The sequence below is a fragment of the Sander vitreus genome, chromosome 16 (assembly GCF_031162955.1).
Source record: "Sander vitreus isolate 19-12246 chromosome 16, sanVit1, whole genome shotgun sequence".
NCBI classification, from domain to species: domain Eukaryota; kingdom Metazoa; phylum Chordata; class Actinopteri; order Perciformes; family Percidae; genus Sander; species Sander vitreus.
The window spans coordinates 389481-409480 of NC_135870.1; the positions used below are offsets into that span (position 1 = coordinate 389481).

The following is a 20000-nucleotide window of genomic DNA, read 5'->3' on the forward strand; positions in this document are numbered from 1 at the left end:
ATTCAATGCATAATCAGCCAAAGTCTGAACATCATTGAAAAGCTGGAGCCCGTCTCCGAGTGCTTCCTGGCCAGCCTCATCATTGGCTGGGCTGCTCATTATGTGTTCAGGTACGCAGCCAATCACAGAGCAGGAGACGCCTGGGCCGGCTTAGAGAAGGCTCATAGTGTTAGGGAGCAGCACAACTCATTTCACACATAATGTACGCCAAGAAGGCCCGGGAGACTGATGAGTAACTACAGGAGCATTTCATCTTAATAACTCTCTACTGGGAATCATTTAGGGTTGCTAAGGAACAGAGCAGCGATGCCCCATCTTCCTCAAGGAGGATTTAAACTATAAACATTTAGCTCAACCGTCAGTGGAAACGGAGAGATGGCGGGCGCTGTGAACGCAGATGCTTCCCCAGCACAGACACAATGGGTTTACTTCCTGCGAGACCTCGGCAGTGGTATCATCCAGCTGCTACGTCTCCATAGAGACGCAGAGTTGAAGTTAGGGCTGCACGATATGAGGCAAATTAGCAATATGCGTAGAGATGCACCAATAGAACGTGCTCGGCCGTGACCGGCGACCAGCAGGTCAGTCTGACATACGGTGATGTCATGCCGGTCAACGCTCCAATTAACTGAGTACAGAAGTTCTACCAGTTACAGTTCTCGAGGACGCACGCACGGCCGCCACAGCACGCTCTCTTCTTCCTTTCTCTCAACGTCTCCGCCGTGTGTCGCACGTACCTGCTCATGGTGTGAAGCGTGTGCATTAATGTGCAACATGTCAGCTGTTTGGACATTCTTCAGCGTGTGTGCAGAAGATAACACGCTTTGCAATATGCAACACCTGCGAGGAGGAAGTAGGACGTGGAGGGACGACCCCAAAAACCACAATCACATTTCTTTAGTTGATATCTGATGAGAAAAGAAGGACATGGTTCTAACGTGACGCTGTCATTTCCGTGTTACGCCTCGCACACGTGCAGAACGACGCCACATCGGGCGTCTCTTCGGTGTGTTCTGAGGAACGCTTTGGACCTTTGGCGGGGGGCGACTGATCAGTCACACTGGCTTTCTGCCGTCCGGTTGGTGTCAGGGCCCCGAGTCTGACTCTACAGAAACCATAACCCAGTCCCTCCAGAAAAACCTGATTATGCCATCCCATAATTCAATGCATAATCAGCCAAAGTCTGAACATCATTGAAAAGCTGATGAAGCCACGATGAAACCAAGCAGTTTTTGCAAATTCATGCAATTTTTGCAAATTCATGCAATTTTTTGCAAATTCATGCAATTTTTGCAAATTCTGCAATTTTTGCAAATTCTGCAATTTTTGCAAATTCTGCAATTTTTGCAAATTTCCCGCACTTTTGCAAATTCATGCAATTTTTGCAAATTCTGCAATTTTTGCAAATTCTGCAATTTTTGCAAATTCTGCAATTTTTGCAAATTCATGCAATTTTTGCAAATTCATGCAATTTTTGCAAATTCTGCAATTTTTGCAAATTCTGCAATTTCTGCAAATTCTGCAAATTTCTGCAAATTTTGCAAATCCTGCAAATTTTGCAAATTCCCGCAATTTTTGCAAATTCAGTATTCAGTATTCTGCTAAAATGCAACAAATTGCTTGTTGCATTTAAAACTAAAACATGAAATACTTCCAAACAGTTTATTGAACACATTGAACTGAACCGTTAAATCATGAAGTGCAGTTTTCTCCTGGTATTTTCTATCTCTGCGTGTCTATGGCGGTTTGTCCCAGCCTTTTGCGATGTGTCTATTGCAGCAGTTTATATGGCGATGACGATAAGAAAACGATATATTGTGCGGTCCTAGTTTTTGTGCTCCTCTGGCGCGAGAGGTCAGGAGGTGATGTTGGTCTGAATGAGACCTGGATGATGTTCTACGTCTCAGTCCCTCCAGAAAAACCTGATTATGCCATCCCATAATTCAATGCATAATCAGCCAAAGTCTGAACATCATTGAAAAGCTGATGAAGCCACGATGAAACCGCAGTTTTTGCAAATTCTGCAATTTTTGCAAATTCTGCAATTTTTGCAAATTCTGCAATTTCTGCAAATTCTGAAATTTTTGCAAATTCTGCAATTTTTGCAAATTCTGCAATTTTTGCAAATTCCCGCAATTTTCTCTGCGACGTTCTAAACCGGTTTCGTCTCGTCTGACCTGGAAGCGTGTGACGCCCGTTGTAAAGCACAGCTTTTGTTTGTAAATGGCCGAACAGCGAGCACTGGAAGAGGAAGACGCACTACATGTTGGGAGAGACTTAGCCCTCCTGCACACTGCCTGTGTGGCAGCTGGGTGGCGTGAGCGTGGCGGCTGCGTGGCGTGAGCGTGGCGGCTGCGTGGCGTGAGCGTGGCGGCTGCGTGGCGTGAGCGTGGCGTGAGCGTGGCGGCTGCGTGGCGTGAGCGTGGCGGCTGCGTGGCGTGAGCGTGGCGGCTGCGTGGCGTGAGCGTGGCGGCTGCGTGGCGTGAGCGTGGCGTGAGCGTGGCGGCTGCGTGGCGTGAGCGTGGCGGCTGCTTGGTGTTTTCTATGTCTTTCCACACCAGAAAGGTGACGCGGCGCTGCTGCTAGCCTTGTCTGGACACATGGATGTTCCCCATCAACATAAATATAAACTGATCTGATTACAGCGAAGACGTCGGCAGTATTGACGCTAAATAGACTCCAGAATATTTCCTTCTGTTGACAGGTGACATATTAGAAATATATATAATTATTATTATTTTTTTTCAAATTACATTTATATCAAAACCTCGAGACTTTCAAACATCAACATGTCATTTATGTGTGTGTGTCTCTGTCTGTGTGTGTGTGTCTCTGTCTGTGTGTGTGTGTGTCTCTGTCTGTGTGTGCGCGTGTGTGTGTGTGTGTGTGTGTCTCTGTCTGTGTGTGTGTGTCTCTGTCTGTGTGTGTGCGCGCGTGTGTGTGTGCGTGTGTGTGTGTGTGTGTGTGTGTGTGTGTTTGTTGTAGGTGGGACATGATGGTCTTCTTCATGTGTCACTGTCTGGCCTGGTTTATCTCCGACTACATCCAGCTGACAGGAGTTCAGGTACTCACATTATACGCTTTTATTTTGAAAATATTGAATTACATTTTTGACATAATTATTAACCAGCTTGATATTAAATAACCTAATTACAGTATATAAAAAAAATATGAACGGAAAGGCTAAATCCAAAGGCTGTGTAATATCCTGTGCCTGTCTGTGATTGGCTGTGTGTGATGACATCACCCTGCAGGGCGGGGCTTTGTGTTTCTCTGTGTAATATCCTGTGCCTGTCTGTGATTGGCTGTGTGTGATGACATCACCCTGCAGGGCGGGGCTCTGTGTTTCTCTGTGTAATATCCTGTGCCTGTCTGTGATTGGCTGTGTGTGATGACATCACCCTGCAGGGCGGGGCTCTGTGTTTCTCTAAGCTGGACTTCGCGGTGGCGTGGTTCATCCGTGAGTCGCTGGCCGTGCAGATCTTCCTGTCGGCGCTGTGGGACCCCACCATCAGCTGGAGGACGGGGCGTTATCGGCTGCGCTGCGGAGGCACGGCCGACGAGATCCTCGACGTCTAGTCGCCACGGCAACCGCCCGGCACCTTCGGAGAGGAAGAAAGAGAGAGAGACTGTTTTTTTGTTTTTTATCAGATGTGTGTGTGTGTGTGTGTGTGTGTGTTTTTAACTATTTATGTTTATTTAGTTGGTTTTTTTGGTGCTATATAAAACTCAATGATGCCAGAACAAGCCAATGAGAGCGCAGCAGGATTTAAATATATACAACCAGATAAAACAGGAAGGAGTGAGACATCGCACTGAGTCATCTGATCTCTCATCGGAGGAATCAGATGACGTATTGAAGCAGAAAAGAAACCGAAAAATGACGACATTTTAGTTTCTTTTTAAAAAAAAATTTCAACATTTTTTTTGACGTTTTATTTCGTCAAAATAATATCAGAGTTTTTGTATTTTTTGGGGGGGGGGGGGGGGGGGTGGAGTTCAAACTGGAGATGTTCCTGATGCTGTTTGTTCCTTCCTGATGCTGTGAGTCCGTTAGCTGAAGTTGCGTAGCGGCCGATAGTGATAGCGAGTACATCGAGGAGACTTTACCGTGGAGTTGTTCCTTCTCCGAGAACACAGACGAGACGTTTTGTTTTTCAGACGACAGGAAGTTCAAACAGCCCCTGAACGTTACAAGCCCTATTTCTCGCTTAAAGCTGCAGACACACCGGCCAGACGGCCGTTACACACCGACCAGACGGCCGTTACACACCGACCAGACGGCCGTTACACACCGGCCAGACGGCCGTTACCCCCCGGCCAGACGGCCGTTACACACCGGCCAGACGGCCGTTACACACCAACCAGACGGCCGTTACACACCCACCAGACGGCCTTTACCCCCCAACCAGACGCCGACCGTCAGCAGTAAAGCCAGTTTGACTGATCAGTCTCCCCGAGGTCCAAAAAGTTCCTCAGAACACCGAAGAGACGAGACGTAATACGTCTCCATAACAGCAGGCGGCGCTCATCTGGATTGTCGCCCAAAAATGAAAACCAGCAGCTGATTGGACGAACGCGTCACGTGGGTCTGGCTGCTCCCCGACCATCATGGCGTCTCGTTCAGAAGACGATCTCATATTTTACTAAAATAGTTCACCGTAACGTGTTTCTGGAAACATGTGAAGAGAGAAACAGGCCGTGCAGCTGCTGAATCTGTCTTCATTTCAGATCAACAAAGGTCAGTTTATCAGATTAATGTCAGATGTTGAGAGACTCTAGTCACGCTCATCCTGCTCCCCGTTTCCTGGTTAGCTCTCCACCAATCAGATGGCTCATTGAGTCTGACTGCCCGCCCTCTGATTCATCATGTCAAATCGGCCGTCGGCTCCTCTGACTGACGACGGCACGAACACACCGCCCAGACTGGAGTCAGCGACCTCCCAGACTGGAGTCACGACCGCCCAGACTGGAGTCACGACCGCCCAGACTGGAGTCAGCGACCTCCCAGACTGGAGTCACGACCTCCCAGACTGGAGTCACGACCTCCCAGACTGGAGTCAGCGACCGCCCAGACTGGAGTCACGACCTCCCAGACTGGAGTCACGACCTCCCAGACTGGAGTCACGACCTCCCAGACTGGAGTCAGCGACCTCCCAGACTGGAGTCAGCGACCTCCCAGACTGGAGTCAGCGACCTCCCAGACTGGAGTCAGCGACCTCCCAGACTGGAGTCAGCGACCTCCCAGACTGTCAGACGGCTGATTATCAGCTCGGTGGGTCAGCCCTTAAAATGTTTCCAGAAACACGTTTCGGTGAACTATCTTCCTAAAATACGAGATCATATTCTGAACGAGTCGCTATTACTATCGGGGAGAAGCCAGACCCACGTGACGCGTTGTCATTTCCGGTTTTATAACGTCATTTGACGTGATGTAGCGACGTGATTACGTGACGTGAACATCATCTAAAAGCTGAAAACCCCGCGATGAAGCCACGATGGAACCACGGCTTTAAAAAGTTCCCGCAATTTCATCGCATAACATCGCATAAATATCCCGCTTATTCCATCACATTTTTAAAGAAAACGTGACGCATAATCAAGGATTTTAGCCCAAAACAATCACAAACAAACTCCGGATGTTTCTGGAAGGACTGGGAATCAGCCGACAGACCAACAGACTGTTCATTTCAGTCGTTATTACAAGAAAACGTGTGTTTTCTTTGAGAGCTCCAGGATCAGGAGATCTTTGATGGTGACATCGAGTGATGTAAAGAAAGATGAACTCCTGATTCCCACGTGTTAGTTTAGAGAACCTATCGGCATGTTGGCTTGGTGGGTTGGTGGGTTCTGTCTCTGAACGGGAGTCCGAGACCCCAAACGTCCTGATGTGGTCTCTGCAGTGAACGCTTCTGTCGCTCGCTGCAGAAGCCTGAAAATAAATGGCGAGAAATGTCGAGTCGCCGCCAAACACACCAGCGCTGAAGAAAACTAGACGAGAAAACTTTTCTTGTTTTTTTTGGGGTTTTTTTTTTATGTTTTTCTTGCGTAAAGTTTTGGCACTTTTTACCTCCCCGAACAAACAACAACTCAAACACAACAAGCACTGATAGATTCAAGTATTGTGCGATTCTGAGGCACGCAACGGTCGCGACATTTCACCAAAACATCCGAAAAATCTAAACACAAAAATACACAGGACCAAAAAAAATATGAGACGAAAAATCCACATTTCTGAACTTTTGTTTTGCAGTCGAAACCCGTGTGTGTGTGTGTGTGTGTGTGTGTGTGTGTGTGTGTGTGTGTGTGTGTGTGTGTGTGTGTGTGTGTGTCTGTCTCTGTGTGTGTGTGTGTGTGTGTGTGTGTGTGTGTGTGTGTGTGTGTGTGTGTTTTTTTAAAGCTGTGTTGCTTAGCTGTTAGCGTAGCCGCGGGAGGGGTTTGATTGATGACATCTAGTCGGACGAACCTCGGTCGTCGTCCAATAGGATCGCTGCGATTCTTCTTTTGTTTAGTGTTGTTTTTTTAAGATTACTATTATCTGTTGGAGTTTGCCAAGCGACCAATCCCATCAGAGGACTGTGTCAACACATGAACAATAAAGTTTTATCCATTGAAAAACTGAACTTTGATGTGTTGTGTTTGTTTGGAAATGATGGAGAGAAAGTGGGCGGAGCCAACCGAAACTCAGCGCAGCCATTGGTTAGATCAGTCATTCTCAAACGGGGGTACAGGTCCCCCCTAGTGGTACTCTGGAGGACTGCAGGGGGTACGGGACCCCTACGGGAGCTCTGGAGGACTGCAGGGGGTACGGGCCCCCCCTGAGGGAGCTCTGGAGGACTGCAGGGGGTACGGGCCCCCCTACGGGAGCTCTGGAGGACTGCAGGGGGTACGAGTGATGGCAAGACGAGTGCATAGGGACCGTCTACAAACTAAAACACCGAAAAGAGATACAACAAAAATATTTTCAAAAATGGGTTTATGCTTAAAAGTAAGTGCTGTAGTACAACTAGCAGGAGACGAGTTATAGTTGAGGTAAGTTTGGAGACACTACCTTATTTAATCATTACATCAATACATTAATACATATACTTTTCGGGTGTTGTAGTTTGTAGTTCGTTACAGATGTCCGTAACGTCACCTGTCGGGACACAGATGTCGTCCGTACAGTCACCTGTCGGGACACAGATGTCGTCCGTACACGTACCGTCACCTGTCGGGACACAGATGTCGTCCGTACGCATCGTCACCTGTCAGGGACACAGATGTCGTCCCGTACCGTCACCTATCGGGACACAGATGTCGTCCCGCACCGTCACCTGTCGGGACACAGATGTCTGTACAGTCACCTGTCGGGACACAGATGTCGTCCGTACACGTACAGTCACCTGTCGGGACACAGATGTCGTCCGTACACGTACCGTCACCTGTCGGGACACAGATGTCGTCCGTACAGTCACCTGTCGGGACACAGATGTCTGTACAGTCACCTGTCGGGACACAGATGTCGTCGTCCGTACACGTACAGTCACCTGTCGGGACACAGATGTCGTCCGTACAGTCACCTGTCGGGACACAGATGTCGTCCGTACACGTACCGTCACCTGTCGGGACACAGATGTCGTCCGTACACGTACCGTCACCTGTCGGGACACAGATGTCGTCCGTACACGTACAGTCACCTGTCGGGACACAGATGTCGTCCGTACCGTCACCTGTCGGGACACAGAGGTTGTCCGTACCGTCACCTGTCGGGACACAGAGGTTGTCCGTACCGTCACCTGTCGGGACACAGAGGTTGTCCGTACCGTCACCTGTCGGGACACAGATGTCGATTGTACAGTCACCTGTCGGGACACAGATGTTGTCCGTACAGTCACCTGTCGGGACACAGATGTCGCCGTCACACGATGCAGTCACCTGTCGGGACACAGATGTCGCCCGCATACGCGTCAGCCGCTTGTCGGGACACAGATGTCGTCCGTACACGTACCGTCACCTGTCGGGACACAGATGTTGTCCGTACCGTCACCTGTCGGGACACAGATGTCGTCCGTACCGTCACCTGTCGGGACACAGATGTCGTCCGTACACGTACCGTCACCTGTCGGGACACAGATGTCGTCCGTACCGTCACCTGTCGGGACACAGATGTTGTCAGGACCGTCTCTGGTTCTGGCTCTGACCACGGGGGACAGTGATGGGACAGCTCGCTTCAACACAGCGTAATAACTCCTGAAAATAATGTCCATCTCGCAAATGTATCTGTCTCTGCGGTCATCTCAACCATCGGATACAGCAACAGGAAATAATACGGTGAAGAAATGTTTCGTGGTGAATTCTTAAAAAAAACACGAAATATTGCGTTGTAACTCACATTACTGAGACTGTAACAGGAATAAATTACCGAAATGTAACTAGTAATGCGTTATATTACTGCGTTACTTTTGTAACGCGTTACTATATCACTGTTAAGAGGCTCAAAGCACGTTTAAATCTTCCCCCGTTCAGCCTCCTGGCTGCTAACGCTAGCAGTACCATAACTCGGTGTAGGCAACACCGATTATTTTCGTTTTTCTCGCTACTGACGGCCTACGTGACCACAAACAACAGAGCTAGGTGTTGAAATCGACCGGAATTGTCCTTTAAAGTTACCAGCCAATCAGATTCTCCCCATGTTTGTTAGTTTTTCTCGAACTAACTCTCTCTTCTCGGTTTCAGCGTCGCTCGTAACGGTAGGTTTCCACACAGCGAAATATCGCTTCGCTCTCATTGAGGTTGAATGGAGACGATGTCCGCCGTGATTGGGCGAGATGAGAGCGACTCGCCGTGGGGAGCGAAACAAAGTCGACGAAAGTTTAACTTTATTCAAATGAGGACCACACGAGAGCCAATCAGGTCCGCGTGTTTGTGTTTGGAGGCGGGAGTTACAAAAAAAGGCTGACCACGATGGCGGAGGTCATCAGCGCTGTATCATGAACATTAGTACGTGATTAAAATGTTTCTACATGAACATCGGTACTTGTATCAACACGGATTGTGATTTATACGGCACACCAACGTAGTCAGGGCACATACATGTAATATATGTAATGTGTATTTTCACAGTAAAAGCCTCCTATAGGAGTACTGTGTGATGTATAGAGATCACCAGTCCCGCCCCTCCTCTGAGAGACCTTGGGTTCCTGAAGTAAGTTTCCCATCATTTCTCCCGTTGACGTCTCTAAATATCTGTATATAAAGAGTTTTAGACCGTGTCTTAGGCTAATCAGACGCTACGTGACTCATTAGCATACAACGTATCATTTAGAGTAAAAAAACGAACATAAAATCCCAAAAAGTCAAAGGTACAAGGTACATATCGTCATCTCAGAGCGAAGGAACTACTCCTCCCATAAACCACCGCGCACCACTGAACAAAGGAAGCTAACGTTAGTTTAGCTAACAGCTAATTGGGCTAACCGCTAGCTAAAACAGCACGTAATGACTTTAAAAGACTCAAAATAAAACCTGAAGATAACCGTAAACATATATAACGGCTGCTACGTCAGCTGTAGACGGCTTCACCCAGCGTTTAGTTTGAGTTAACGTTATTTTAGACTGAATCAAGCTGTCAGCTAGCGGTTAGCCGACTTAGCTGTTAGCTAAACTAACGTTAGCTTCCCGGCAGAGGCTAACGTCAGAAGCGTGGGAACAGATCGTGAATCGTGCAGTGTCGTAAATACTCGTGACGGATCGTGCAGGCAGCACAGATCGGGTACTGACACCCCCCCTCCTCACCAGCATGAGCTCCACCAATCAGAGGCATCACTGTGGGATTGTGGGTAATGAAGTACTTACCCAAGACGTCGCGAATAAAAGACATTTATCTCAAAACAAGGGTAGTGCCCCATGACTTGTGGCGTCTATATGAGCATATACAATCGCTGAGTCATGTCGTAGCTGGTTTTAAGTCTACCATCGCTAGGGTTACCATTTTATGGCTTATACTCCAAATTGTCAATGGAGAAATTGTATTTTTACTTCTGGAACCCGCTGTGGGCGGGACTGTTGAGCTCTATCATAACAATGCACACCAAGGACAGGACCCCAAATACTGTGAGATGAACTGTGTTTTCTCCACCAAACCTTGTTCTAAAAAAGCCTGTTTTAACGTGTCTGTCTTCCACCGACTACCGCTGTGTATATCATAGGTTTCACGGGTAAGAGTTGCCCTCTAGCTTAAATAGAAACTCTTTGTAGTTGTTGTTTTATGCCGAATGTCTAAGTCTAAACCAATGATTTAAAATAATCATAATTTATGTTTGTCGAGGTAAGATCTCTTTACAAAAATCAAAACAAATATAAATTGTGGAGTTTTATGAATGGGTTATGGTTCGGAGATTTCCCTGCGTGTAATATAACGACACGTTTCGTGAATTAATTATTGTTAAAGATTAAAACAATCCACATTATGTAACACGTGGAGGAAAAAGTACATTTTGAACCCTGAATATAACGTATCTGAGTGGATCCTGGCTCTTGATTTGATTCCCTCCACCATTTAACCAACAGCTGCATGGTGTAGTGGCCACTGATTGGCTGTATCTGGACATTTTGGGCCAGACCAGAAGTAGTCAAAGGTCACACTTATTTCTCCAGTAGCTGCAAGTGTTCATGGGAAATGTAGGATTAGAGCTACGAGTTGTGCTGCCAGATTGAGATTATGTTTCCAAGACAAACTCACACGAAACCGCCCAAATTTCTTGGCGTAAAACAGACCAATCTAGAAATCTGTCTCGTGGTTTCTGCAGCCAATCAGACGCAGTTATTAGTTATTAATTATGGAAACTTAGACATAGATTATGTATTTATTCAGTGACTCATGCTACAACTTCCTGTCACACTTTCAGAATAAATACCCCTCATGCACTGGTTCATTATTAAAAATATTTCATATAACAACAATAACAACAACAACAATAGTCCCGCTGGCTCCCACAATGCACCACGAGACCTTTACATTCATCATCATAGAAATACAGAAATGTGAAATTATCCCCAAAGTTACTTTTATCATTTAAACCCATTTTAATTAAACACACACACACACACACACACATACACACACACACACACACACACACACACACACACACACACACACACACACACACACACATATACACACACACACACACACACACATATATACACACACACACACACACACACACACACACACAGAGACAGAGAGAGACACACACACACACAGACACACACAGACACACACACACACACACACACACATATACACACACACACACACACACACACACAGAGAGAGACACACACACACACATACACACACACACACACACACATATATACACATACATACATACACACACATATACATACACACACACATACACACACACACACACACACACACATATATACACACACACACACACACACACACACACACATATACATACACACACACACACACACACACACACACACACACACACACACACACACATATATATACACACACACACACACAGTTTTACAGCCAAACTAACAACATGCTGATTTTAAACCCAGAAGTTTCCGTTTAAACTCAAAACTAAAATACAAAGATTTTCCACATTTGGACCTAATCGTCTTCCGTAGTTTCATGTTTTAATGTCTTCATGTCACATATGTAACGTCACATATTTTAAACATTTAAGACTTGTTAATGTTGTTAATGTTCATTTAGAAGCGTTAGTATTCCAGGCTGCTAACCGTTGTAATAATAACATTTTATTTCTCGGCACTGAAGCTTCATAATGAACTAAAACGTCTGATCTGATCTGAAAGTTCAAGTTCTGAGATTAAACGTCACATTTTAAAGATGAACAAACTACAAGAACGTCTCAACGCAGAAGAAGAGAACATAAAACAAGAGCTGGAGTTCAATTCATTATATTTTAATAGAAAAGAAGAAACACACACACACACACACACACACACACACACACACAGAGACACACACAGAGACACACACAGAGACACACACACACACACACAGAGACACACACACACACACACACACACACACACACACACACACACACACACACACACACACACACAGAGACACACACACACACACACAGACACACACACACACACACAGAGACACACACACACACATACAGAGACACACACACACAGAGACACACACACACACACACACACACACACACACACACACAGACACACACACACATACAGTGACACATACAGATAGACACAGAGACACACATACAGATAGATACACACACACACACACACACACACACACACACACACAGGTATAAATACACACAGCGTTACTATCTCATGTTCAGTAGAAACTCATTCATGATTAAAAACCTTCCCAAAAATATAAACTAACAATAAAACATCACAAAGCTGGAAAATTAATTTCAACAAAGTAAAAAAATGTACAAACCAATCAGAAGAGAGATCCCGCCTCCAAACCTCGAGCCAATCAAAAACCAGCTGAATAATAATAATAAGGCACAGAGGAAGGTCTATTGGGATCGCAGCTAAATAATAACGAAATAATAAGAATAACTTCAGCCAATCAGACGTTTAAAACACAGGAAGTGCCGATGGGAAAGGCACGTCGCTGAACAGTCAAGAAATCTGTACATTTTTGCAAAAAAAGATTTCACAATTATTTTCCGTAAGTTGATGAAAAAAGATAATTTTTAAAATCTAAACAAGAAAATAAATCATTGATTTGAAACTTAAATAAATAACCTCAGACAAGTTACTGATTTCATATTCATCCTCGCTGAGAATCGTTAAATATACCGAAAATTAAATCAAGAAAAAAAAATATATTTGGTGATTTTAGAATAAAAAAGAAAAGTTTTTCAAAATAAAGCTTTTATTTTGAAAATTAAGCTTTTATTTTGAAAATTAAGCTTTTTTTTCTTCTTTTTTTGAGTTAAAAAATTTTTGGAACTAAAAAGATTTGTTTTCATCACATTTAACATTTAGACGAAAAAGTTCAAAAGTTGAACTCACATTAATTAGCGTCACGTTGGACTCCCCCACTACCCACAATGCATTGCTACTGGGAGCTCAGGAATGTGCTCTGTAACCGCGCTGCGACATCATAGTCACTGTGATGATGTCAGTGTCTGTAGGCACAGAAAGCGTGGCTTGGGTGGGGCTCTCCCATTGGTCCGTTTGTTCCCGCCGTCGGCCAATCAGAAGCCTCGTAGTCGGTGGGGGCGTTTTATCTGTCACTTATTTTTGGACATTTTTGTCACTTTTTCTGAGAGTCGTCGTCGTTTCAACAAATCTGTCGTGTTTTTGCAACGTTTTGAGACAAAAACGAGAGTTTTGACTGTGACTCTGGGTCAGATGGGGGCCAGATGGTGGACTTGGAGAAGGAGACTAGGGGTCAGATGGGGGTCAGATGGTGGACTTGGAGAAGGAGACTAGGGGTCAGATGGGGGTCAGATGGTGGACTTGGAGAAGGAGACTAGGGGTCAGATGGGTGTCAGATGGTGGACTTGGAGAAGGAGACTAGGGGTCAGATGGGGGTCAGATGGTGGACTTGGAGAAGGAGACTAGGGGTCAGATGGGGGTCAGATGGTGGACTTGGAGAAGGAGACTAGGGGTCAGATGGTGGACTTGGAGAAGGAGACTAGGGGTCAGATGGTGGACTTGGAGAAGGAGACTAGGGGTCAGATGGTGGACTTGGAGAAGGAGACTAGGGGTCAGATGGGGGCCAGATGGTGGACTTGGAGAAGGAGACTAGGGGTCAGATGGGGGTCAGATGGTGGACTTGGAGAAGGAGACTAGGGGTCAGATGGTGGACTTGGAGAAGGAGACTAGGGGTCAGATGGGGGTCAGATGGTGGACTTGGAGAAGGAGACTAGGGGTCAGATGGTGGACTTGGAGAAGGAGACTAGGGGTCAGATGCCAGATGGTGGACTTGGAGAAGGAGATTAGGGGGTCAGATGGTGGACTTGGAGAAGGAGACTAGGGGTCAGATGGGGGCCAGATGGTGGACTTGGAGAAGGAGACTAGGGGTCAGATGGGGGTCAGATGGTGGACTTGGAGAACGAGACTAGGGGTCAGATGGGGGTCAGATGGCGGACTTGGAGAAGGAGACTAGGGGTCAGATGGGGGTCAGATGGTGGACTTGGAGAAGGAGACTAGGGGTCAGATGGGGGCCAGATGGTGGACTTGGAGAAGGAGACTAGGGGTCAGATGGGGGCCAGATGGTGGACTTGGAGAAGGAGACTAGGGGTCAGATGGGGGTCAGATGGTGGACTTGGAGAAGGAGACTAGGGGTCAGATGGGGGCCAGATGGTGGACTTGGAGAAGGGGACTAGGGGTCAGATGGGGGCCAGATGGTGGACTTGGAGAAGGGGACTAGGGGTCAGATGGTGGACTTGGAGAAGGAGACTCTGAGGTGCGTGCTGTGATCCAGCGGGCGGTCGTGCAGAGTGATCAGAGCCTCCACAGCTTCCTCCACCGACGCCAGCTGCATCAGAGCCATCTTCCTGTCCTTCCTGGGGGGGGGGGGGGATGACAGGCAGGAAGTGACATCATCATTTTATCCAATAACAAACTGAAAAGGGGACTTACACACAGGAAGGGGCGGGACTTACACACAGGAAAAGGGCAGTACTTACACACAGGAAAGGGGCGGGACTTACACACAGGAGGGGGCGGTACTTACACACAGGAAAGGGGGCGGGACTTTCATTGTTACTCACTGGAAAAACTTGAAGGCTTTGACGGAGAATCCAGCGGAGGAAAACAGATCCTTCAACACGTCCTCTCCAACCGACGAGCTGCCAAATAAACAAGAAATATTTTAAAACTCTGAAAACTGGTCCAGTATTAAACAAGAAACAAGCTGTAACCCTACAGGACATTATGGGATGGATCCCTACAGAGATAGACCTTTTAGTTAAACAGTAAGATCCTTTTAGTTTAACATGAAACAGCCCCAAAATCACCATCACCAAACTACACCAGACTCCATGTAAATAATCAGGACTTTTAGCGTGTATAGAGCCAGCATATTTCCACCAGACTCCATTGGACTTTTAGGAAGAAGTCAGAGGTTACGGGATGTTGGAGAGGTGCAGTGTGGGTAAAACAGGAGAGTATTAGAGGTCAGAGGTTACGGGATGTTGGAGAGGTGCAGCGTGGGTAAAACAGGAGAGTATTAGAGGTCAGAGGTTACGGGATGTTGGAGAGGTGCAGTGTGGGTAAAACAGGAGAGTATTAGAGGTCAAAGGTCAGAGGTTACGGGATGTTGGAGAGGTGCAGCGTGGGTAAAACAGGAGAGTATTAGAGGTCAGAGGTTACGGGATGTTGGAGAGGTGCAGCGTGGGTAAAACAGGAGTATTAGAGGTCAAAGGTCAGAGGTTACGGGATGTTGGAGAGGTGCAGCGTGGGTAAAACAGGAGAGTATTAGAGGTCAAAGGTCAGAGGTTACGGGATGTTGGAGAGGTGCAGCGTGGGTAAAACAGGAGAGTATTAGAGGTCAAAGGTCAGAGGTTACGGGATGTTGGAGAGGTGCAGCGTGGGTAAAACAGGAGAGTATTAGAGGTCAAAGGTCAGAGGTTACGGGATGTTGGAGAGGTGCAGCGTGGGTAAAACAGGAGAGTATTAGAGGTCAAAGGTCAGAGGTTACGGGATGTTGGAGAGGTGCAGCGTGGGTAAAACAGGGAGTATTAGAGGTCAAAGGTCAGAGGTTACGGGATGTTGGAGAGGTGCAGCGTGGGTAAAACAGGAGAGTATTAGAGGTCAAAGGTCAGAGGTTACGGGATGTTGGAGAGGTGCAGCGTGGGTAAAACAGGAGAGTATTAGAGGTCAAAGGTCAGAGGTTACGGGATGTTGGAGAGGTGCAGCGTGGGTAAAACAGGAGAGTATTAGAGGTCAAAGGTCAGAGGTTACGGGATGTTGGAGAGGTGCAGCGTGGGTAAAACAGGAGAGTATTAGAGGTCAAAGGTCAGAGGTTACGGGATGTTGGAGAGGTGCAGCGTGGGTAAAACAGGAGAGTATTAGAGGTCAAAGGTCAGAGGTTACGGGATGTTGGAGAGGTGCAGCGTGGGTAAAACAGGAGAGTATTAGAGGTCAAAGGTCAGAGGTTACGGGATGTTGGAGAGGTGCAGCGTGGGTAAAACAGGAGAGTATTAGAGGTCAAAGGTCAGAGGTTACGGGATGTTGGAGAGGTGCAGCGTGGGTAAAACAGGAGAGTATTTGAGGTCAAAGGTCAGAGGTTACGGGATGTTGGAGAGGTGCAGCGTGGGTAAAACAGGAGAGTATTAGAGGTCAAAGGTCAGAGGTTACGGGATGTTGGAGAGGTGCAGCGTGGGTAAAACAGGAGAGTATTAGAGGTCAAAGGTCAGAGGTTACAGGGATGTTGGAGAGGTGCAGCGTGGGTAAAACAGGAGAGTATTAGAGGTCAAAGGTCAGAGGTTACGGGATGTTGGAGAGGTGCAGCGTGGGTAAAACAGGAGAGTATTAGAGGTCAAAGGTCAGAGGTTACGGGATGTTGGAGAGGTGCAGCGTGGGTAAAACAGGAGAGTATTAGAGGTCAAAGGTCAGAGGTTACGGGATGTTGGAGAGGTGCAGCGTGGGTAAAACAGGAGAGTATTAGAGGTCAAAGGTCAGAGGTTACGGGATGTTGGAGAGGTGCAGCGTGGGTAAAACAGGAAGTATTAGAGGTCAAAGGTCAGAGGTTACGGGATGTTGGAGAGGTGCAGCGTGGGTAAAACAGGAGAGTATTAGAGGTCAAAGGTCAGAGGTTACGGGATGTTGGAGAGGTGCAGCGTGGGTAAAACAGGAGTATTAGAGGTCAAAGGTCAGAGGTTACGGGATGTTGGAGAGGTGCAGCGTGGGTAAAACAGGAGAGTATTAGAGGTCAAAGGTCAGAGGTTACGGGATGTTGGAGAGGTGCAGCGTGGGTAAAACAGGAGAGTATTAGAGGTCAAAGGTCAGAGGTTACGGGATGTTGGAGAGGTGCAGCGTGGGTAAAACAGGAGAGTATTAGAGGTCAAAGGTCAGAGGTTACGGGGATGTTGGAGAGGTGCAGCGTGGGTAAAACAGGAGAGTATTAGAGGTCAAGGTCAGAGGTTACGGGATGTTGGAGAGGTGCAGCGTGGGTAAAACAGGAGAGTATTAGAGGTCAAAGGTCAGAGGTTACGGGATGTTGGAGAGGTGCAGCGTGGGTAAAACAGGAGAGTATTAGAGGTCAAAGGTCAGAGGTTACTGGGATGTTGGAGAGGTGCAGCGTGGGTAAAACAGGAGAGTATTAGAGGTCAAAGGTCAGAGGTTACGGGATGTTGGAGAGGTGCAGCGTGGGTAAAACAGGAGAGTATTAGAGGTCAAAGGTCAGAGGTTACGGGATGTTGGAGAGGTGCAGCGTGGCCGAGGGGGGGAAGATGTTGTTGAAGTTCTTGGAGCCGGGCTTCTTGAAGCGATGGAGGGCGGAGCCCGAGAAGTCCCGGGTCAGCGCCAGCTCCTCTGGCCCCGCCCCCCCGCGGGGCAGCTGCACCGCCGGGTGCTTGGACAGCATCACCCGAATCACGTTGCCATGGAGACGCTGCCCGTTCAGGTGACTCATCGCTGGAGGAGAAATAATTCTGAATTAAAAAACTTTCTTACAAACGCTCAAAAAACAGCTGATTAATACAATAAATATATAAATATTATTAAAAAATAAACAAATTAACCAATCAAAATAAACTTCACTTTGACAAGATGGAAAAAATATTAAAATTAAAATATAACATTAAACATTAAAAACGAATAAATTAAAGAAACTAACGAAATACAAATAAAAGAAATGAAAGAAATTTAAAAAGTTGTTTTTGCTAAAAAAAAACATTTAATAAATTATTTTTAAATGTTTAAAAAACAAATTAAAGAAAAAAATAAAATAAAACTTAAACAATGAAAAAATATATAAGAAATTAACTTAAAAAAGGTTCTTAAAAAATATAAAAAATTAACCATTAAACCACTAAAAATACGTTATATATTTTTGTAATTGTGTGTGTGTGTCTCTGTGTGTGTGTGTGTGTCTCTGTGTGTGTGTGTGTGTGTGTGTGTCTGTGTCTGTGCGTCTGTGTGTGTGCGTGTGTGTGTGTGTGTGTCTGTGTGTGTCTGTGTCTCTGTGTGTGTGTGTCTGTGTGTATGTGTCTCTGTGTATGTGTCTCTGTGTGTGTGTGTGTGTGTCTGTGTGTGTCTGTGTGTGTGTCTCTGTGTGTCTGTCTCTGTGTGTGTGTGTCTGTGTGTGTGCGCGTGTGTGTTATATTTATGTAACTGATAATATAATTTGTAGGTCAGACCGAGTTGAGCCTGCGTGGCGTCGGTCATCTGAACCAGAGCGTTTTCCTTCTTGTTGAAGAGGATCTTCACTCGCTGAACGTCCCCGTAAACTCCTAAAAACACACAGATATACACAGATTAACGTCCCCGTAAACTCGTAAAAACACACAGATTAATGTCCCCGTAAACTCCTAAAAACACACAGATATACACAGATTAACGTCCCCGTAAACCCCTAAAAACACACAGATTAACGTCCCCGTAAACTCCTAAAAACACACAGATTAACGTCCCCGTAAACTCCTAAAAACACACAGATTAACGTCCCCGTAAACTCCTAAAAACACACAGATATACAGATTGTCCCGTAAACTCCTAAAAACACACAGATATACACAGATTAACGTCCCCGTAAACTCCTAAAAACACACAGATATACACAGATTAATGTCCCCGTAAACTCCTAAAAACACACAGATATACACAGATTAATGTCCCGTAAACTCCTAAAAACACACAGATTAATGTCCCCGTAAACTCCTAAAAACACACAGATTAATGTCCCGTAAACTCCTAAAAACACACAGATATACACACATTAACGTCCCCGTAAACTCCTAAAAACACACAGATATACAGATTAATGTCCCGTAAACTCCTAAAAACACACAGATATACACAGATTAACGTCCCCGTAAACTCCTAAAAACACACAGATTAATGTCCCCGTAAACTCCTAAAAACACACAGATATACACAGATTAATGTCCCCGTAAACTCCTAAAAACACACAGATATACACAGATTAATGTCCCCGTAAACCCCTAAAAACACACAGATTAATGTCCCCGTAAACTCCTAAAAACACACAGATATACACACATTAACGTCCCCGTAAACTCCTAAAAACACACAGATATACACAGATTAATGTCCCCGTAAACTCCTAAAAACACACACAGACATACACAGATTAATGTCCCCGTAAACCCCTAAAAACACACAGATATACACAGATTAACGTCCCCGTAAACTCCTAAAAACACACAGATATACACAGATTAACGTCCCCGTAAACTCCTAAAAACACACAGATATACACAGATTAGTTCTTGGTTCACATCCTTATAATAAGTTGGAATCCGTGATTTGGAGAGACTGATGGGAGAGGCCCCGGTTAAAAGTCCTGCTGACACCGACTGTACGCAGACAGTAACTAACGACTGACCAATCAGAGCAGACTGTGGTCTTAAAGAGACAGGCGCTCCAGCAGAGGGCTAAACTCTGTGTGTGTGTGTGTGTGTGTGTATATTAATATTGAACGATGACTCACCGAACAGGATGAAGAGGCAGAGAGGCGTGACGCTCTGCAGAGACAAACAGTGTTAATAAAGTTATCTGAGAGTAGAGCTGCGCTGTGATTGGCTGGATGCTGTGTGACCTCTGACCTCTGGGTTCAGGTTGGACACCAGCAGCACCGAGTGGCCAGCGGGGGGCGCCACCTGCAGCGCCACGCGGGGCGGGGGCATCAGGGAGCCGGGGACCGCCATCGCCAGCCCTGGGGGAGGAAAACTTTATTTAAAACAGAGACACAGAATGGAAAACTTTATTTACAACAGACACACGGGTCCTTTAACCAAAACGCTGCAGCA

General features: G+C 46.2%; 2 protein-coding genes across 2 annotated transcripts in view; one reads left to right on the forward strand and one right to left on the reverse strand.

Annotated features, from left to right (window-relative positions):
• ugcg (UDP-glucose ceramide glucosyltransferase) overlaps window positions 1-6623 on the forward strand; it is a 22242-nt gene extending 15619 nt beyond the window's left edge. The window contains exons 9-10 of the mRNA XM_078272041.1: window positions 2986-3064; window positions 3409-6623. Coding sequence (XP_078128167.1) covers window positions 2986-3064; window positions 3409-3579 — 250 coding nt within the window. The 3' untranslated portion in view covers window positions 3580-6623. The remainder of the gene's footprint in view (window positions 1-2985; window positions 3065-3408) is intronic.
• Window positions 6624-14006: 7383 nt separating this feature from the next.
• LOC144531142 (polypyrimidine tract-binding protein 3-like) overlaps window positions 14007-20000 on the reverse strand; it is a 13159-nt gene continuing 7165 nt past the window's right edge. Inside the window, exons 9-14 of the mRNA XM_078271108.1 lie at window positions 19797-19906; window positions 19682-19715; window positions 18369-18461; window positions 17421-17643; window positions 14778-14855; window positions 14007-14570 (exon numbers count right to left, since the gene is read on the reverse strand). Coding sequence (XP_078127234.1) covers window positions 14438-14570; window positions 14778-14855; window positions 17421-17643; window positions 18369-18461; window positions 19682-19715; window positions 19797-19906 — 671 coding nt within the window. The 3' untranslated portion in view covers window positions 14007-14437. The remainder of the gene's footprint in view (window positions 14571-14777; window positions 14856-17420; window positions 17644-18368; window positions 18462-19681; window positions 19716-19796; window positions 19907-20000) is intronic.